This window comes from Petromyzon marinus, chromosome 4, assembly GCF_048934315.1.
Source record: "Petromyzon marinus isolate PM22_M1 ecotype Great Lakes invasive population chromosome 4, UKy_Petmar_22M1.pri1.0, whole genome shotgun sequence".
NCBI lineage: Eukaryota > Metazoa > Chordata > Hyperoartia > Petromyzontiformes > Petromyzontidae > Petromyzon > Petromyzon marinus.
The window spans coordinates 1,445,092-1,466,540 of NC_133670.1; the positions used below are offsets into that span (position 1 = coordinate 1,445,092).

Consider the following 21,449-nt stretch of genomic DNA (forward strand, 5'->3'; position numbering starts at 1 on the left):
TCCAATCACTGACAGGTTCACTCCAGTCACTCAGGTTCACTCCAGTCACTCACCGGATCACTCCAGTCACTCACAGGTTCACTCCAGTCACTCACCGGATCACTCCAGTCACTCACCGGATCACTCCACTCACCGGTTCACTCCAGTCACTCACCGGTTCACTCCAAGTCACTCACAGGTTCACTCCAGTCACTCACCGTTTCACTCCAGTCGCTCACAGGCTCACTCCAGTCACTTACAGGTTCACGGCAGTCACTCACCGGTTCATTCCAGTCACTCACAGGTTCACTCCAGTCACTCACAGGTTCACTCCAGTCACCCACCGGATCACTCCAGTCACTCACAGGTTCAATCCAGTCACTCACCGGTTCACTACAGTCACTCACCGTTTCACTCCAGTCGCTCGCAGACTCACTCCAGTCACTTACAGGTTCACGGCAGTCACTCACCGGTTCATTCCAGTCACTCACAGGTTCACTCCAGTCACTCACCGGTTCACTCCAGTCACTCGCCGGATCACTCCAGTCACTCACCGGATCACTCCAAGTCACTCACAGGTTCATTCCAGTCACTCACCGGATCACTCCAAGTCACTCACAGGTTTATTCCAGTCACTCACTGGATCACTCCAAGTCACTCACAGATTCACTCCAATCACTCACTGGATCACTCCAAGTCACTCAGCAATCACTCCAAGTCACTCACAGGTTCATTCTAGTCACTCACCGGATCACTCCAGTCACTCACCGGTTCACTCCAGTCACTCACCGGTTCACTCCAGTCACTGACAGGTTCACTCCAGTCACTGACCGGTTCACTCCAATCACTGACAGGTTCACTCCAGTCACGTACAGGTTCACTCCAGTCACTCACTGGATCACTCCAAGTCACAGGTTCATTCCAGTCACTCACCAGATCACTCCACTCACTCACCGGATCATTCCAAGTCACTCACAGGTTCATTACAGTCACTCACCGGTTCACTCCAGTCACTCACCGGATCACTCCAAGTCACTCACAGGTTCACTCCAGTCACTCACCGGATCGCTCCAAGTCACTCACCGGTTCACTCCAGTAACTCACCGGTTCACTTCAGTCACTCACCGGTTCACTTCAGTCACTCACCGGATCACCCCAGTCACTCACAGCTTCACTCCAGTCACTCACCGGATCACCCCAGTCACTCACCGGTTCACTCCAGTCACTCACCGGATCACTCCAGTCACTCACAGGTTCACTCCAGTCACCCACCGGATCACTCTAGTCACTCACCGGATCACTCCAGTCACTCACCGGATCACTCCAGTCACTCGCAGTTTCACTCCAGTCACTCACAGGTTCAGTCCAGTCTCTCACCGGATCACTCCGGTCACTCACCGGATCACTCCAGTCACTCACCGGTTCTCTGCAGTCACCCACCGGTTCACTCCAGTCACTCACCGGTTCATTCCAGTCATTAACAGGTTCACTACAGTCACTCACCGGATCACTCCAGTCACTCACCGGATCACTCCAGTCACTCACCGGATCACTCCAGTCACTCACCGGTTCACTCCAGTCACTCAACGGTTCACTCCAGTCACTCACAGGTTCACTCCAGTCACTGACCGGTTCACTGCAGTCACCCACCGGTTCATTACAGTCACTCACAGGTTCACTACAGTCACTCACCGGATCACTCCAGTCACTCACCGGTTCACTCCAGTCACTCACCGGTTCACTCCAGTCACTCACAGGTTCACTCCAGTCACTCACAAATTCACTCCGGTCACTCGCCGGATCACTCCAAGTCACTCACAGGTTTATTACAGTCACTCACCGGATCACTCCAGTCACTCACTGGATCACTGCACTCACTCACAAATTCACTCCAGTCACTCACAGGTTCACTCCAGTCACTCACCGGATCACTCCACTCACCGGTTCACTCCAGTCACTCACCGGTTCACTCCAAGTCACTCACAGGTTCATTCCAGTCACTCACTGGTTCACTCCAGTCACTCACCGGATCACTCCAAGTCACTCACGAGCTCACTCCAGTTACTCATCGGTTCACTCCAGTCACTCACAGGTTCACTACAGTCACCCACCGGATCACTCCAGTCACTCACCGGATCACTCCACTCACCGGTTCACTCCAGTCACTCACCGGTTCACTCCAAGTCACTCACAGGTTCACTCCAGTCACTCACCGTTTCACTCCAGTCGCTCACAGGCTCACTCCAGTCACTTACAGGTTCACGGCAGTCACTCACCGGTTCATTCCAGTCACTCACAGGTTCACTCCAGTCACTCACAGGTTCACTCCAGTCACCCACCGGATCACTCCAGTCACTCACAGGTTCAATCCAGTCACTCACCGGTTCACTCCAGTCACTCACCGTTTCACTCCAGTCGCTCGCAGACTCACTCCAGTCACTTACAGGTTCACGGCAGTCACTCACCGGTTCATTCCAGTCACTCACAGGTTCACTCCAGTCACTCACCGGTTCACTCCAGTCACTCGCCGGATCACTCCAGTCACTCACCGGATCACTCCAAGTCACTCACAGGTTCATTCCAGTCACTCACCGGATCACTCCAAGTCACTCACAGGTTTATTCCAGTCACTCACTGGATCACTCCAAGTCACTCACAGATTCACTCCAATCACTCACTGGATCACTCCAAGTCACTCAGCAATCACTCCAAGTCACTCACAGGTTCATTCTAGTCACTCACCGGATCACTCCAGTCACTCACCGGTTCACTCCAGTCACTCACCGGTTCACTCCAGTCACTGACAGGTTCACTCCAGTCACTGACCGGTTCACTCCAATCACTGACAGGTTCACTCCAGTCACTCAGGTTCACTCCAGTCACTCACCGGATCACTCCAGTCACTCACAGGTTCACTCCAGTCACTCACCGGATCACTCCAGTCACTCACCGGATCACTCCACTCACCGGTTCACTCCAGTCACTCACCGGTTCACTCCAAGTCACTCACAGGTTCACTCCAGTCACTCACCGTTTCACTCCAGTCGCTCACAGGCTCACTCCAGTCACTTACAGGTTCACGGCAGTCACTCACCGGTTCATTCCAGTCACTCACAGGTTCACTCCAGTCACTCACAGGTTCACTCCAGTCACCCACCGGATCACTCCAGTCACTCACAGGTTCAATCCAGTCACTCACCGGTTCACTACAGTCACTCACCGTTTCACTCCAGTCGCTCGCAGACTCACTCCAGTCACTTACAGGTTCACGGCAGTCACTCACCGGTTCATTCCAGTCACTCACAGGTTCACTCCAGTCACTCACCGGTTCACTCCAGTCACTCGCCGGATCACTCCAGTCACTCACCGGATCACTCCAAGTCACTCACAGGTTCATTCCAGTCACTCACCGGATCACTCCAAGTCACTCACAGGTTTATTCCAGTCACTCACTGGATCACTCCAAGTCACTCACAGATTCACTCCAATCACTCACTGGATCACTCCAAGTCACTCAGCAATCACTCCAAGTCACTCACAGGTTCATTCTAGTCACTCACCGGATCACTCCAGTCACTCACCGGTTCACTCCAGTCACTCACCGGTTCACTCCAGTCACTGACAGGTTCACTCCAGTCACTGACCGGTTCACTCCAATCACTGACAGGTTCACTCCAGTCACGTACAGGTTCACTCCAGTCACTCACTGGATCACTCCAAGTCACAGGTTCATTCCAGTCACTCACCAGATCACTCCACTCACTCACCGGATCATTCCAAGTCACTCACAGGTTCATTACAGTCACTCACCGGTTCACTCCAGTCACTCACCGGATCACTCCAAGTCACTCACAGGTTCACTCCAGTCACTCACCGGATCGCTCCAAGTCACTCACCGGTTCACTCCAGTAACTCACCGGTTCACTTCAGTCACTCACCGGTTCACTTCAGTCACTCACCGGATCACCCCAGTCACTCACAGCTTCACTCCAGTCACTCACCGGATCACCCCAGTCACTCACCGGTTCACTCCAGTCACTCACCGGATCACTCCAGTCACTCACAGGTTCACTCCAGTCACCCACCGGATCACTCTAGTCACTCACCGGATCACTCCAGTCACTCACCGGATCACTCCAGTCACTCGCAGTTTCACTCCAGTCACTCACAGGTTCAGTCCAGTCTCTCACCGGATCACTCCGGTCACTCACCGGATCACTCCAGTCACTCACCGGTTCTCTGCAGTCACCCACCGGTTCACTCCAGTCACTCACCGGTTCATTCCAGTCATTAACAGGTTCACTACAGTCACTCACCGGATCACTCCAGTCACTCACCGGATCACTCCAGTCACTCACCGGATCACTCCAGTCACTCACCGGTTCACTCCAGTCACTCAACGGTTCACTCCAGTCACTCACAGGTTCACTCCAGTCACTGACCGGTTCACTGCAGTCACCCACCGGTTCATTACAGTCACTCACAGGTTCACTACAGTCACTCACCGGATCACTCCAGTCACTCACCGGTTCACTCCAGTCACTCACCGGTTCACTCCAGTCACTCACAGGTTCACTCCAGTCACTCACAAATTCACTCCGGTCACTCGCCGGATCACTCCAAGTCACTCACAGGTTTATTACAGTCACTCACCGGATCACTCCAGTCACTCACTGGATCACTGCACTCACTCACAAATTCACTCCAGTCACTCACAGGTTCACTCCAGTCACTCACCGGATCACTCCACTCACCGGTTCACTCCAGTCACTCACCGGTTCACTCCAAGTCACTCACAGGTTCATTCCAGTCACTCACTGGTTCACTCCAGTCACTCACCGGATCACTCCAAGTCACTCACGAGCTCACTCCAGTTACTCATCGGTTCACTCCAGTCACTCACAGGTTCACTACAGTCACCCACCGGATCACTCCAGTCACTCACCGGATCACTCCACTCACCGGTTCACTCCAGTCACTCACCGGTTCACTCCAAGTCACTCACAGGTTCACTCCAGTCACTCACCGTTTCACTCCAGTCGCTCACAGGCTCACTCCAGTCACTTACAGGTTCACGGCAGTCACTCACCGGTTCATTCCAGTCACTCACAGGTTCACTCCAGTCACTCACAGGTTCACTCCAGTCACCCACCGGATCACTCCAGTCACTCACAGGTTCAATCCAGTCACTCACCGGTTCACTACAGTCACTCACCGTTTCACTCCAGTCGCTCGCAGACTCACTCCAGTCACTTACAGGTTCACGGCAGTCACTCACCGGTTCATTCCAGTCACTCACAGGTTCACTCCAGTCACTCACCGGTTCACTCCAGTCACTCGCCGGATCACTCCAGTCACTCACCGGATCACTCCAAGTCACTCACAGGTTCATTCCAGTCACTCACCGGATCACTCCAAGTCACTCACAGGTTTATTCCAGTCACTCACTGGATCACTCCAAGTCACTCACAGATTCACTCCAATCACTCACTGGATCACTCCAAGTCACTCAGCAATCACTCCAAGTCACTCACAGGTTCATTCTAGTCACTCACCGGATCACTCCAGTCACTCACCGGTTCACTCCAGTCACTCACCGGTTCACTCCAGTCACTGACAGGTTCACTCCAGTCACTGACCGGTTCACTCCAATCACTGACAGGTTCACTCCAGTCACGTACAGGTTCACTCCAGTCACTCACTGGATCACTCCAAGTCACAGGTTCATTCCAGTCACTCACCAGATCACTCCACTCACTCACCGGATCATTCCAAGTCACTCACAGGTTCATTACAGTCACTCACCGGTTCACTCCAGTCACTCACCGGATCACTCCAAGTCACTCACAGGTTCACTCCAGTCACTCACCGGATCGCTCCAAGTCACTCACCGGTTCACTCCAGTAACTCACCGGTTCACTTCAGTCACTCACCGGTTCACTTCAGTCACTCACCGGATCACCCCAGTCACTCACAGCTTCACTCCAGTCACTCACCGGATCACCCCAGTCACTCACCGGTTCACTCCAGTCACTCACCGGATCACTCCAGTCACTCACAGGTTCACTCCAGTCACCCACCGGATCACTCTAGTCACTCACCGGATCACTCCAGTCACTCACCGGATCACTCCAGTCACTCGCAGTTTCACTCCAGTCACTCACAGGTTCAGTCCAGTCTCTCACCGGATCACTCCGGTCACTCACCGGATCACTCCAGTCACTCACCGGTTCTCTGCAGTCACCCACCGGTTCACTCCAGTCACTCACCGGTTCATTCCAGTCATTAACAGGTTCACTACAGTCACTCACCGGATCACTCCAGTCACTCACCGGATCACTCCAGTCACTCACCGGATCACTCCAGTCACTCACCGGTTCACTCCAGTCACTCAACGGTTCACTCCAGTCACTCACAGGTTCACTCCAGTCACTGACCGGTTCACTGCAGTCACCCACCGGTTCATTACAGTCACTCACAGGTTCACTACAGTCACTCACCGGATCACTCCAGTCACTCACCGGTTCACTCCAGTCACTCACCGGTTCACTCCAGTCACTCACAGGTTCACTCCAGTCACTCACAAATTCACTCCGGTCACTCGCCGGATCACTCCAAGTCACTCACAGGTTTATTACAGTCACTCACCGGATCACTCCAGTCACTCACTGGATCACTGCACTCACTCACAAATTCACTCCAGTCACTCACAGGTTCACTCCAGTCACTCACCGGATCACTCCACTCACCGGTTCACTCCAGTCACTCACCGGTTCACTCCAAGTCACTCACAGGTTCATTCCAGTCACTCACTGGTTCACTCCAGTCACTCACCGGATCACTCCAAGTCACTCACGAGCTCACTCCAGTTACTCATCAGTTCACTCCAGTCACTCACAGGTTCACTACAGTCACCCACCGGATCACTCCAGTCACTCACCGGATCACTCCACTCACCGGTTCACTCCAGTCACTCACCGGTTCACTCCAAGTCACTCACAGGTTCACTCCAGTCACTCACCGTTTCACTCCAGTCGCTCACAGGCTCACTCCAGTCACTTACAGGTTCACGGCAGTCACTCACCGGTTCATTCCAGTCACTCACAGGTTCACTCCAGTCACTCACAGGTTCACTCCAGTCACCCACCGGATCACTCCAGTCACTCACAGGTTCAATCCAGTCACTCACCGGTTCACTACAGTCACTCACCGTTTCACTCCAGTCGCTCGCAGACTCACTCCAGTCACTTACAGGTTCACGGCAGTCACTCACCGGTTCATTCCAGTCACTCACAGGTTCACTCCAGTCACTCACCGGTTCACTCCAGTCACTCGCCGGATCACTCCAGTCACTCACCGGATCACTCCAAGTCACTCACAGGTTCATTCCAGTCACTCACCGGATCACTCCAAGTCACTCACAGGTTTATTCCAGTCACTCACTGGATCACTCCAAGTCACTCACAGATTCACTCCAATCACTCACTGGATCACTCCAAGTCACTCAGCAATCACTCCAAGTCACTCACAGGTTCATTCTAGTCACTCACCGGATCACTCCAGTCACTCACCGGTTCACTCCAGTCACTCACCGGTTCACTCCAGTCACTGACAGGTTCACTCCAGTCACTGACCGGTTCACTCCAATCACTGACAGGTTCACTCCAGTCACTCAGGTTCACTCCAGTCACTCACCGGATCACTCCAGTCACTCACAGGTTCACTCCAGTCACTCACCGGATCACTCCAGTCACTCACCAGATCACTCCAGTCACTCACCGGATCACTCCAGTCACTCACCAGTTCACTCCAGTCACTCACCGGTTCACTCCAGTCACTCACCGGTTCACTCCAGTCACTGACTGGTTCACTCCAGTCACTGACAGGTTCACTCCAGTCACTCAGGTTCACTCCAGTCACTCACCGGATCACTCCAGTCACTCACCGGTTCACTCCAGTCACACACAGGTTCACTCCAGTCACTCACCGGTTCACTCCAGTCACTCACCGGTTCACTCCAGTCACTCACTGGTTCACTCCAGTCACTCACAGGTTCACTCCAGTCACTCACAGGTTCACTCTAGTTACTCACCGGATCACTCCAGTCACTCACCGGTTCACTCCAATCACTCACAGGTTCACTCCATTCACTCACCAGTCCACTTCAGTCACTCACAGGTTAACTCCAGTCACTCACCGGATCACTCCAGTCACTCACCGGTTCACTCCAGTCACTCATCGGTTCACTCCAGTCACTCACCGGTTCACTCCAGTCACGTACAGGTTCACTCCAGTCACTCACTGGATCACTCCAAGTCACAGGTTCATTCCAGTCACTCACCGGATCACTCCACTCACTCACCGGATCACTCCAAGTCACTCACAGGTTCATTACAGTCACTCACCGGTTCACTCCAGTCACTCACCGGATCACTCCAAGTCACTCACAGGTTCACTCCAGTCACTCACCGGATCGCTCCAAGTCACTCACCGGTTCACTCCAGTAACTCACCGGTTCACTTCAGTCCTTCACCGGTTCACTTCAGTCACTCACCGGATCACCCCAGTCACTCACAGCTTCACTCCAGTCACTCACCGAATCACCCCAGTCACTCACCGGTTCACTCCAGTCACTCACCGGATCACTCCAGTCACTCACAGGTTCACTCCAGTCACCCACCGGATCACTCTAGTCACTCACCGGATCACTCCAGTCACTCACCGGATCACTCCAGTCACTCACCGGATCATTCCAGTCACTCACAGGTTCACTCCAGTCACTCACCGGTTAATTCCAGTCACTCACCGGATCACTCCAGTCACTCGCAGTTTCACTCCAGTCACTCACAGGTTCAGTCCAGTCTCTCACCGGATCACTCCGGTCACTCACCGGATCACTCCAGTCACTCACCGGTTCTCTGCAGTCACCCACCGGTTCACTCCAGTCACTCACCGGTTCATTCCAGTCATTAACAGGTTCACTACAGTCACTCACCGGATCACTCCAGTCACTCACCGGATCACTCCAGTCACTCACCGGATCACTCCAGTCACTCACCGGTTCACTCCAGTCACTCACCGGTTCACTCCAGTCACTCACAGGTTCACTCCAGTCACTCACCGGTTCACTGCAGTCACCCACCGGTTCATTACAGTCACTCACAGGTTCACTACAGTCACTCACCGGATCACTCCAGTCACTCACCAGTTCACTCCAGTCACTCACCGGTTCACTCCAGTCACTCACAGGTTCACTCAAGTCACTCACAAATTCACTCCGGTCACTCGCCGGATCACTCCAAGTCACTCACAGGTTTATTCCAGTCACTCACCGGATCACTCCAGTCACTCACCGGATCACTGCACTCACTCACAAATTCACTCCAGTCACTCACAGGTTCACTCCAGTCACTCACCGGATCACTCCACTCACCGGTTCACTCCAGTCACTCACTGGTTCACTCCAAGTCACTCACAGGTTCATTCCAGTCACTCACTGGTTCACTCCAGTCACTCACCGGATCACTCCAAGTCACTCACGAGCTCACTCCAGTTACTCATCGGTTCACTCCAGTCACTCACAGGTTCACTACAGTCACCCACCGGATCACTCCAGTCACTCACCGGATCACTCCACTCACCGGTTCACTCCAGTCACTCACCGGTTCACTCCAAGTCACTCACAGGTTCACTCCAGTCACTCACCGTTTCACTCCAGTCGCTCACAGGCTCACTCCAGTCACTTACAGGTTCACGGCAGTCACTCACCGGTTCATTCCAGTCACTCACAGGTTCACTCCAGTCACTCACAGGTTCACTCCAGTCACCCACCGGATCACTCCAGTCACTCACAGGTTCAATCCAGTCACTCACCGGTTCACTACAGTCACTCACCGTTTCACTCCAGTCGCTCGCAGACTCACTCCAGTCACTTACAGGTTCACGGCAGTCACTCACCGGTTCATTCCAGTCACTCACAGGTTCACTCCAGTCACTCACCGGTTCACTCCAGTCACTCGCCGGATCACTCCAGTCACTCACCGGATCACTCCAAGTCACTCACAGGTTCATTCCAGTCACTCACCGGATCACTCCAAGTCACTCACAGGTTTATTCCAGTCACTCACTGGATCACTCCAAGTCACTCACAGATTCACTCCAATCACTCACTGGATCACTCCAAGTCACTCAGCAATCACTCCAAGTCACTCACAGGTTCATTCTAGTCACTCACCGGATCACTCCAGTCACTCACCGGTTCACTCCAGTCACTCACCGGTTCACTCCAGTCACTGACAGGTTCACTCCAGTCACTGACCGGTTCACTCCAATCACTGACAGGTTCACTCCAGTCACTCAGGTTCACTCCAGTCACTCACCGGATCACTCCAGTCACTCACAGGTTCACTCCAGTCACTCACCGGATCACTCCAGTCACTCACCAGATCACTCCAGTCACTCACCGGATCACTCCAGTCACTCACCAGTTCACTCCAGTCACTCACCGGTTCACTCCAGTCACTCACCGGTTCACTCCAGTCACTGACTGGTTCACTCCAGTCACTGACAGGTTCACTCCAGTCACTCAGGTTCACTCCAGTCACTCACCGGATCACTCCAGTCACTCACCGGTTCACTCCAGTCACACACAGGTTCACTCCAGTCACTCACCGGTTCACTCCAGTCACTCACCGGTTCACTCCAGTCACTCACTGGTTCACTCCAGTCACTCACAGGTTCACTCCAGTCACTCACAGGTTCACTCTAGTTACTCACCGGATCACTCCAGTCACTCACCGGTTCACTCCAATCACTCACAGGTTCACTCCAGTCACTCACCGGTTCACTCCAGTCACTCATAGGTTCACTCCAGTCACTCACTGGTTCACTCCAGTCACTCACGGTTCACTCCAGTCACTGACCGGTTCACTCCAGTCATTCACCGGTTCACTCCAGTCACTCACCGGTTCACTCCAGTCACTCACCTGTTCACTCCCGGCACTCACCGCTCCACTCCAGTCAGTCACAGGTTCACTCCAGTCACTCACCGGATCACTCCAGTCACTTACAGGTTCACTCCAGTCACTCACCGGATCACTCCAGTCACTTACAGGTTCACTCCAGTCACTCACCGGATCACTCCAGTCACTCACCGGTTTACTCCAGTCATTCACTGGATCACTCCACTCACTGGTTCACTCCAGTCACTCACCGGTTCACTCCAATCACTCACCGAATCACTCCAGCCACTCACCGGTTCACTCCAGGCACTCATCGGTTCACTCCAGTCACTCTCTGGATCACTCCAGTCACTCACCGGTTCACTCCAGTCACTCACTGGATCACTCCACTCACTAGTTCACTCCAGTCACTCACCAGGGGTCAGTTATCGCCTCAATATTCTTCTTTCTCTACAAGCATGATTACCGTTTCCATGAACTTCGGTCTTTGATTATCTCTCCTGCCAGGATGAGGACTCGGTTTACCAGAACTGACAGATTTGTGGCACTCGACGCATTTATATCACTTTCAACTTTGATTGTGCTGTTTTAATAAATTGCGAATTTTTGTCATTAATATTTTCAGGTATTAGTGCTGTTTTCTGATGGATTGGACCAGGATGTGCCTGCCCTGCAGAGAAGTATTGAAAACCTCAAACGAGTGGGTAAGAACCAGATACCCATCAAATCAATGGAAAGCTGGTATACTAGCACATTATATGCTTTTTCAGATAATCTAGGCTTTAAAAAAAACTTGATTGCCCTTTTCAGATTCTTTCTAAATTACCTTTCAATGCACAGGTGAAAAGTTGATAAATTAATTAAGACAACAGTTTCGAATAACAGTGTAATAGCCCCCGACGTTTCACATTATTGCGCGCTGTGACTTCACAAGACTCACTGCACTGCTCGGTACGATGTTTGTGGTGGCATCGCGCCCCTCCGGGTTGCTGGGACACATCGGGAAAAAGGTATACCAGGGAGCTGGGATTTTGTCGGTTGTTGCTGCGTGAAAATGTAAGACACAGGTTCCGGGACTGGATGGGCAGCATAGACAGTACCTGTGGGGGCCGCTGTCCCCCGCCTCCACCGAATTGGCGGGGCCGCTGTCCCCCGACTCCTCCGTCACAATCGCGCTGCTACCCCCCGACTGCTCTGTCGGGTTCGGGCTACCGACCCCCAATTCCTCGCCCCCCTGTACCCCTGACTTTGTTGCTGCCCGCGTGGGCATGATCCGCGGCTGGCGCTTAGCCCCCCGGGATCCGTTCGCACACACGCCCTACGTGCCCAGGCACTAACAAACCCCACTCCGCTACCTGCCCGGCTCCGTACACCAATCACACGCGAGGGACTTGGGGTCAGGGGTTAGAGGGCAGGGGCGTCCACCGCGCGCTCGCCGCCGATTGGCGGGGACACCTCTGAGCCGATTTAAGGACCGCTTAAACAGCCATGTGTGTACGCGAACACTAGACGCTACACTCTCCTCTTTACCGTAAACAGTCGCGCATGCACGCGAGCACAAAGCCCTCTAACCTTCTCTTCACACTCACAAGACCACACGACACAGTTTATCCTCTGCTGGCGGCTTTATTCCCCACGAATAACCTGCTAAACTATGCGTGTTTATGTGGGTCAGCAGACTCTAGCCTATCCCTCGGGGTTCCTGGACTCAATTTATCCTGCCTGTCCCACCGCTTTATACCCTCTGATTAATTAGCCCACACTCACCTTACTCCCAATCTGATGCGCTGGGAGCTGTGTAAGGCGATGCTGTGCGTCGACTCCGTGGAGAATTGGGCCTGGCTGTGTTGACTTCGTCACACGGACGACTCGAACGGTTGGCCCCAACACTCCGCTGCTCTCGATGCCTTGAAGGAGTTCCTCCTTACTGCCTAAATCCCCTCCTTTTATCCTACCTACAACAAAGGAGTTCCGCTGTTTCGCCCCCTTGGCCTCCCGTCCAATCAGGGGCCCGGATTTTCCCGCTCTTTTGATAGTCGGATCCCAGCTTTGGTGACGTCACCGCAGTGGTCCCCTCGACATCCGATTTCTGCTCCTCCCGCTACCGGGATTTTCCCGCTCTTTTGATATTCGGATCCTAGCTCTGGTGACGCTGCCGCAGTGGTCCCCTCGACGTCCGCTTTCTGTTCTTCCCGCTATCAGCCCACTGACTCGTGTTGTGTGTGCGCGCTTCCATCCGCGGTGGCTCAACAGCCCCTGCCGTGACCATGCCATTACAATCCAAGGTCACGGCGCCGCGGTGCCCGTCAGCCTCTGGGGTAGGTCGCCCAATTCCCCGGCCGTAGGAAACCATGAAGCTTGATCCCAGTAGGGGCTTCTGGACGAAAACCCGTCGGCCAGGTGACCTTCCCCCCTGGCTCTACGTAGAGTATGCGTGCATTCATGTGGGGGGCGGCGAGGGGCGCGCAGCGTCGGTGTCGTCACCCCCCGGTGGCGGCGTCACGGCGGTGGGCACGGCCCCGATGGAGCGGCTCCGCTGTGGCGGCAACCACATACCGCACCTATCAGTAAAACCGTGCGTACAAGATGGGTGGATCATTGTATTGGCAACGAAACGTAGGGTTTCGTTGCCAATACAATGATCCACGTGTGTTTTTTGGTTTGTGACCTATTGGTTGATTCTTGTACACGACGTGTGCCTCCGTCACACTCCCGGGCGTGCCGCGTTTGAGTTTAGGGCCCCTATGACTTTTGCAAGGCTGCCGCCGGCCCGCTCGCACGGCCGGCGTCACAGGTCTGACAACGGCTTGCTTAGACACGCAGGCGGGGAACGTCACCCCAATGGTGATAATTTAATATCTGAATCTTGTAACTCGCACAGTTTTTCGCTCACTCTCGTGGAGAGAGAACGACTCGGAGTTAGGTGCGAGGAGGAACCCACAGACGAGCGGGAAGGCAGTCAGGCGGTGAGCCGGTGCCCCCCCCCCCCTTCCAAGCTCTGCGGTCCTCTATGTATCGGCCATTTCATGACTCTTTACATTTGGGAGGAAACCGGAACACCTGGACAAAACCCCACACGTGCGAGGGGACAACACTCTATCCTATGCAGATGGAACAGGTGGAGTCAACATTTGCCGTCTCGCCTTCTCCTGGCAGGCCAGGGTCATGGCACCTCGATGCCCACGGGAAGGGAGATTCACGACATTTGTGTGATCCACCAACCCTTGCCGCCTCCAGAGCGCGGCGTTACAAGCCGCGTGCAGAGCCAGCACCGCCCGGCTGGCCATGCAGAAGCATCAGGCTAGAGTAGTGCGTTCGGTGGCAACTTAAATGTCGCAACTTTTGTTTTCGTATTCGATGTTTCCTGTGTTCACAGTTTGGATTTTGTTTGCAATGTCACAACCGTTTGTTGCGCTGTGTAACTGCTGCTTTAAATGAGGACTTCTCTGCCACGTCAAAATTTCGGCTGTACCAGTTATTACATATGAAGAATATCCAATATTACTGCAACTCTTATGTTTTGTATTTAAAAAACAAATAATACTATTGGTTATTATGAAATGCTTACTCTATTTAAAGATTTGCTTATGATTACTGGCATCCAGTTCAGTAGTGTGCATAGTTACTGCACATGCTTTATAATGGCTTTTTATCATCTGTGAATAAGTGGAAGGTACTTTTGACATATCAATGACAACACAGTACATCATACCCTACCTCTATTTGTCTAGGTGTACAAGCCTTGATTACAGTGGACTTGCGGACATCACAGGACGAGTCCCTGCACGAGTTAGAGTTTGGCAGAGGCCTAAGATATCAGCGCCACCTGCAGCTCAACATGCATGAGTTGGGCATCTCTCTTGCGGAGGAGTTGGTGAGTACTGCCAGCATCACCACCATCATCACCATCCCCATGATGTATCCACTGCTGGCTTAAGGCCGCCCCAAGGCTTTGCCATCCCTCTCAGTCTTCCAATGCAACAATCCATCTTTCCTTCCACACACGAGCCGACTTATACACTTTATCCTCTTTTTTTTAGTTTTTGTGATTTGCTTACCTTTCCTATACTTTTCACTTCTATCGTGTTTTTGTATTGTTTGTTGTTGTAACTTTATGACCCGCCTTAATGTCTCCGTCTCCGCGTTGGACGTCCTTGAGGGCGCATTGCCATGCACACTGCGTCAGCAGGTGGCTGACGCAGTGTGCACAGCGTCATAGCCACCCCACATTCCCACTGAGTGCATTACCATACTGACATGAATGTGAGTTATACAATCCATGGTAGCAGCATAAGGTAAACGTAACCACCAGGACTTCAAAATTACAACATTGAAATGCTCCCTCATGTTATTTTGGAATATATAAATGTTATTTACTTAGTAAATCTTCTTGTAATTTCAAAAATAAAATACGTTATTCTGAACAGTATGTTAAACCTGTGGGACGCTATACCGAAATTACATTTCCGTACAGTAAAACTGTTTTTCTTGAGAGTCTAAAGTTTTAAATGTCTTTTGTCACCAGATAAACGTGGGAGAAAGGATCTGCTGTAACATTAATTGTGTCTGCTATGGTCAACATGGCAGAAGAGGCCTAAGAGGTCCTGCAGGCTTTGAGGTATTCATAAACAAGTGTGCCACTTTCAGTAATTCCCTCCAACATAGAGTGTCACGTAGTGTCGCATCAGTGTTACCTTCACATTACAAAAGCTTCACATGAAGATAGATTGTCATGTGTCAATCTCATAACTAGATTGATCGAAAATTGGTTAAAGCAGACCCAAACGTCGCACCTCCTAGCTCTGACATTCCTCCTCAAGACACCGGTGGTGTAACCATCAACCGTATCAGAACATCACCAGGCCAATGCACGCATCTTCTTCATGAATGTTAAAGTAAAGACAAGCCACAATAGTGCGTTTGTGGCCATGCAACCCAAACCATGGACCACATTGTAATCCACTGTGGTCTGCGCTACTTCAGTGGAACAGAAAATCTACGCAAACTCTCTCTCTCCTGAAGCCCTCTCATTGTGGCCAGCAGACCTCGCTATTGGCATTTAGCTCGCGGACAAATGACCATCTTTCAAGAACAGTTAAAACATACAAGAGAGCAAACATGTTTTTGCTGCACAGTACATACATTGCACGGTTGTCTACGTGTGGCGCCAAAGAAGTACAACACACAGACATTGCCATAAACTCCCTCTCCACCCCCCTCCAATACAGATGTTTGAAGGATAGAGCCCCTTTACACGATGTTATAAACCACTCTTATTCATGGCCTCTGGGTGTCTTTAAAACAACAGCCCATTCTGCCATGTAAATAAACATCCACATCCCACATTCATCGTATGCAGGGCTCTCCGGGTGAGACGGGCACATCAGGGCACCCTGGCGAGGATGGCAGCAATGTAAGTTAAACACTTCTCTTGCTTCTTATGCACCATGATCACGTGAGTATATAAACTGTATATACTGTCCTGTATTTATAACGATGATTAACTGTTATAATATGCATGGGGGTTATATTCAGTGACTCAAGTGGTTCAATTAGTGGATTCAAAGGTTTTTTAAAATATACAGCCATCTCCGGTTTATTATGGAAGATCCACATTTACGATGGTTATTTAATGTCACCATGGGTTGATTTACGACACAGAAACTTGATTTACGCCGCATCTTCCCACACAACTCCGAACACATTTGAACGGAGCCAGTCTGGTTTCCGATGTGATTTGGTATGGAGATTTTGCTATTCTCAAGTGTTTTTTGTGGATGTGTGCCTATTAAACCCTGTTAAATACGGATGGTAAAATGAAAAACACAGTTTCAACTGTCTATGGGAAAATAGGGTCCGATTTACACCTGGGTTTCCAGGAACTCGTGCCGTGTAAGCTGGGACTGCCTGTATATAATGTTGTTGCAATGCTAATCACAGCCTAAATGTTGTCACAAATGCCAACACAATGATCAAAACAGCAGGAAAAATTGTCAAACTTTAAGCAGAGCTCTTTAAACTTGGAGAGACTGGTCCATGCTTTTGTGTTATCCCGACTGGACTACTGCAATGCCTTACTGGTTGGGATTCCGAACAAAGTACTGGGCAGACTCCAACTTGTTCAGAATGCAGCTGCTAGAGTGCTTACACGTGCACCATTCCGTGAGCAAATTACACCAATCTTCTTATCTCTTCATTGGCTACCAGTCAAATTCCGAGTAGATTTGAAGATACTGCTATTAACCTGTAAGGCTTTAAGATGGTTCACCCCACATTACTTGCAGGAACTGATACAATTATATATTCCATCAAGGTCCTAAAGATCTTCTGATCTACAACTGCTCAGCACTCCCAGATCTAGGTTGCGCCCTTTTTGGTGATCGGGCTTTTGTTAGCGTGTTACCCAAGCTATGGAACGCCTTGCCACTTCAAAACAGGCAATCTGAGTCGGTAGATGTATTTATGTCTGCGCATTATAAATTTGAATTATTATTACCCCATCTGCACTTGATGAAGACTTCTTTTGAATCCAAATAGCTTTGACACATGTCTGGCTTTGACCCAGGAGGGTCCAGTAATTGCCATTTCTGTGGTGAGTGGCAATAATTATTTTTACCAAGATCTGGTAGTGGTATTGATGTGTTGAACTTTATGACAGTACATCGCACGGATTAGATAGACCTACGTCTGGGGATTGGTCTGCAGTGGAAAAGGTGGCAACACTATTTCCGACCATGTGTGGGGGCATGGACACAATCAAATATTAATGTGGCCACAATGCTCAGTAATCAAAAATGCGATTTTGAAAATGTTGGGTGGAAAAAAATACAATGGTCAAATTGATTGCACACTTGGCGAAACCAGATGCCTGGCCATATCGGCAAGGTGGGTGACAGAACGTAGACGATATATTATTGCAGCAGTGGGCATCTGGGAAAACACGTTTGATATTATGTGGAACTCTGGAGCAATGTAAACCTGTCAAAGCAGGTGCTAAAACAATATCAATTGCTACTTTAATCCTCTACATACTGCGATTGGCTATTCACAAGTGTTAAAATGTCACTTTAGTATTCCCTCGTTATTTACGAGGGATACGTCCTGGAGACGCTCGTGAATAGCAAATTTCGTGGATAATGATATTGGCCTATGAAAACCTATCTTTGCAATTAATTACACTACCTTAAATAAATACGTAAATATGCTATTAAATACATGAAAATTATCATAATGCAAAAAAAATATTTATGATAATAAACATAAAAAAATATTTAAGTAGTAATTTATAGTTCGTAAATTAACTTACCTTAAATTATGATGCTGCTGCACATCATCACTTTATCTTATCACTTTCTCTCATCACTTTCTCGCATCTCATAAATTTTTTCTCGTGTAGATTTCCAGATGCGATTCGCGGATAGCCAAAATCGCGGATAACAAGTTTGTGAATAATGAGGGAATACTGTACACACAACATGGCTACATGGGCAGCAATTGTGTCATTCCAATGCTGGATATGGGTCTCCGTGCATCGTGCAGGTTATGGGAGTCGTTAGACCATACCTCACCATTGCGGTTCGTACTGGTTGGTGAAGGTGGGAACATAGATGCTGGGGCTACTGTCTCAGCTTTATTCTGAATAATGTAATAAACTTGGATTTATTGATTCCACCTTGGTGGAGTAAATGTGGAGGTACTTCCATCTTTTCCAAGATATCTGGCCAGCGTGGAAGAGTAGGCCAAATACATTATCGAGGGGCTCTCCAGAGTTCCATTTCGTGAAGGCATTTCCACCAATTGTCATGAGCAAGCAAATTGCAGGACTCCACTTTCACCGCACCTCCGATTGGCATGGTTAGCTACAAATGGTGCGGAAGAGGTTCAACATACCGTACATGTGAAGTGTCAACGATTCAGAGACAGAGTTTCTAGGAGGCACTTTCTTTCTTAACAATTTTCACAGTCTCGTCCGCACACTCTCCACATGAGCTTAGCCTTGCCTGTACACAACACAAGCCGTCTAACACTGACGGTGCTGACTGAGATAGCCAACTACTATCCTTCATAGCGCAATATCTAGCGGAGACGTTTAGTGACGACGGCGACGAGACGACAGCAACGACGAGATGAGTCCATTCCCAGAACCGGCAGCCTCGAGCCCCCTCGCTCCCGGCTCCTTTTATGCTACCAGCACGGCCTGGCTCCGCACCTGACCGCGCCTCCCTTCTCGAACCCGCTAGCAGGTTCCAGGGGCCTCCAGATGGGGTCCTCCGTGACCCTTACTCTAGTTCCTCTCTCTGCCTACACCCCGTGCACGCCCTCACCGGCGTGTGTACTGTTTGTCCACCACAGCTGCCGCTGCTGACCAATAGCCAGTACTATTACACTACACATATATTACCGTTGTACAATAGGATAAGTCATGTTTCTTCAGTGCCCTCCGCAGACAACTTAACCTCGCAGCAGCCTCTAGCACCAGTTTAACGCATGGTCACCACCCATTCAAGCCCTGTCCAGGCTTAAACCTGCTGAGCTTCTGAGCTCTGACGAATTCGGGCACATTCCTGGTGATTTGGCCACAGGTGTGCACAAAATAAAACAAAATAGAAAAACTGCATCGATCACTTGCACAAGCAATTTGTTGAATGCATTGCAGAACTTAACAATTGATATGAATTGGTGAATCAATGCCCTCCTAATACATATAGTCACAAATAGCGCTGCAATGTACCGTTTACAACACTCTCTGGGAACATAGGGAACGACGTTACATACCACATAGAAGCGAATGTGAAGATGGGCCGGTGAAGCCTTGATGTCAAAGGGTGGTTCTCAACCTTTTTGGGATGGCGGCCCACCAATCAAGACCACCTGACCCCCCATCCCCCCAGGTTACGAAGGCCACAAATACTATAGAGGTCACATGTCCACACCTCGAGTCGTCGCGGTGTTAGTAAAACGTGGGCTCCATGTTGTGTGCACGTGTATTTTGTGTTCATAATCCATTCGTTTCAGCTTACGCATCAGTGTGCGTTTCCCGCAGCAATGTGGCGCTGACGTTCTCTGCGTACATTCGACATTTGTGCTGCACGGTATCCATGCTGCAGCCTGTGCACCTTTTCTTGACAGGCATCACCCCTTGGGTGGAGGGTGGGGGGACTGGGGGCACAACCTAGTGGCGAGATGGCTACCGTGGTGGCGAGATATTAACTATCTCGCCTGGTATACTGGAGGTCGTGGGTTCGAATCAGATCCTTATGCATGTATAGTTGGAGTTTTAATGTTCTACCCCGTGGTTGTGTGGAATTTTATCCGGGTGCTCCGGTTTTTCCCCGCCACATTTAGAAAACATGCGTTCAGAGCATTTGGCTGCTATAAATTTCCATGTGATAAGCCACTTCATTGGGCTATCATTTGTGGCCATGTCGCTCATGAAAAAGAGCTATATAGCTCAGTGGGCCTTTCCTGGTAAAATGAAAAAGAGCTGAGTTTAACCCACGGGGTGTGAAGATGCAAACTGGTATTCATGTTATGGTGTTTCGTAGACAATTGGCATTACCCCAGCGACGTTTCTAACTCTACCTCGCTGGTCAGCCTGACATATTTCCAAAACTTTGCATTTACTGGACTTTATCAGCAAAGTCTGTTCCACCATCCCTTGAATCAATTGACCCACAATCCTAACATTGCTGTCATATGGACACAGAAATGCCATACACAGGTAAGAAATTGGCCGCAAATCTCAGTACTGTGAACAACTCAAAATTAAAAAATATATTTTGCAGAATTAAGTTTGAATGGCAGATCCATTTTGATGAATTGTGTATACAATACTGTAATAGTATGTTCTATAATTCGGTAGTTGTGTCGCTGAAGAACACCGTGTTATGGAACAATTGCGTTATAAATAATAACATATAATATAGGGTAAAGCACAGTCCGCGATAACGCGTGAGATGTGTATGCAGGCTGAACAAAGACTGAGGCATCTGGGTAGCATCTAGAAGCATCCAGGGGCATCCCGCCTTGTGTAATGCTATGCCGAGGCAGCCATGCAACCGCTTATTTCTAATCTTTGGTTCTTTCGGTAAAGTCACGTAGTTATAAAATGATAAAATAAATTACGACGTTTCGATCGCAACACAAGCGGCCGTCCTCAGGTGGAAAAAAAATAATCCCGCAGTGGAACTGCTGAACCAGCGAGAGAGCTGTTACAACACGAGGTTATAGATGTGGCGATGGGCAAGCAAGCGGGGTCTGAGCTGGAAAAGAATTCCATCCACGGACGCAAGCACGTCAGTTGTGTTAATGGGGGAGATTAGGGAGAGAGGGATTAGGGAGAGAGATTAGCATGAATGAGCTTCCGTCGCCGCATAAGAGTATCATGCCCGCATATGCGCACAGCAGCAGTGTTAATGGGAGATGAGCACCATGAGAGTGCAATCCAAAGGACATGTGAGCATGAGAGGTGCAATTCAAAGGACATGTGAGCATGAGAGTGCAATCCAA

At 50.5% G+C, this 21,449-nt stretch overlaps 1 protein-coding gene across 2 annotated transcripts in view; it reads left to right on the forward strand.

The window, feature by feature from the left end:
- The window catches only part of LOC116938843 (collagen alpha-3(VI) chain-like), a 123,206-nt gene that overhangs the window by 32,830 nt on the left and 68,927 nt on the right, over window positions 1-21,449 (forward strand). For both annotated transcript variants that reach the window (XM_076054439.1, XM_076054429.1), the window contains 4 exons: window positions 11,566-11,644; window positions 14,672-14,814; window positions 15,466-15,558; window positions 16,300-16,353. In XM_076054439.1, the coding sequence (XP_075910554.1) occupies window positions 11,566-11,644; window positions 14,672-14,814; window positions 15,466-15,558; window positions 16,300-16,353 (369 nt within the window). The remainder of the gene's footprint in view (window positions 1-11,565; window positions 11,645-14,671; window positions 14,815-15,465; window positions 15,559-16,299; window positions 16,354-21,449) is intronic.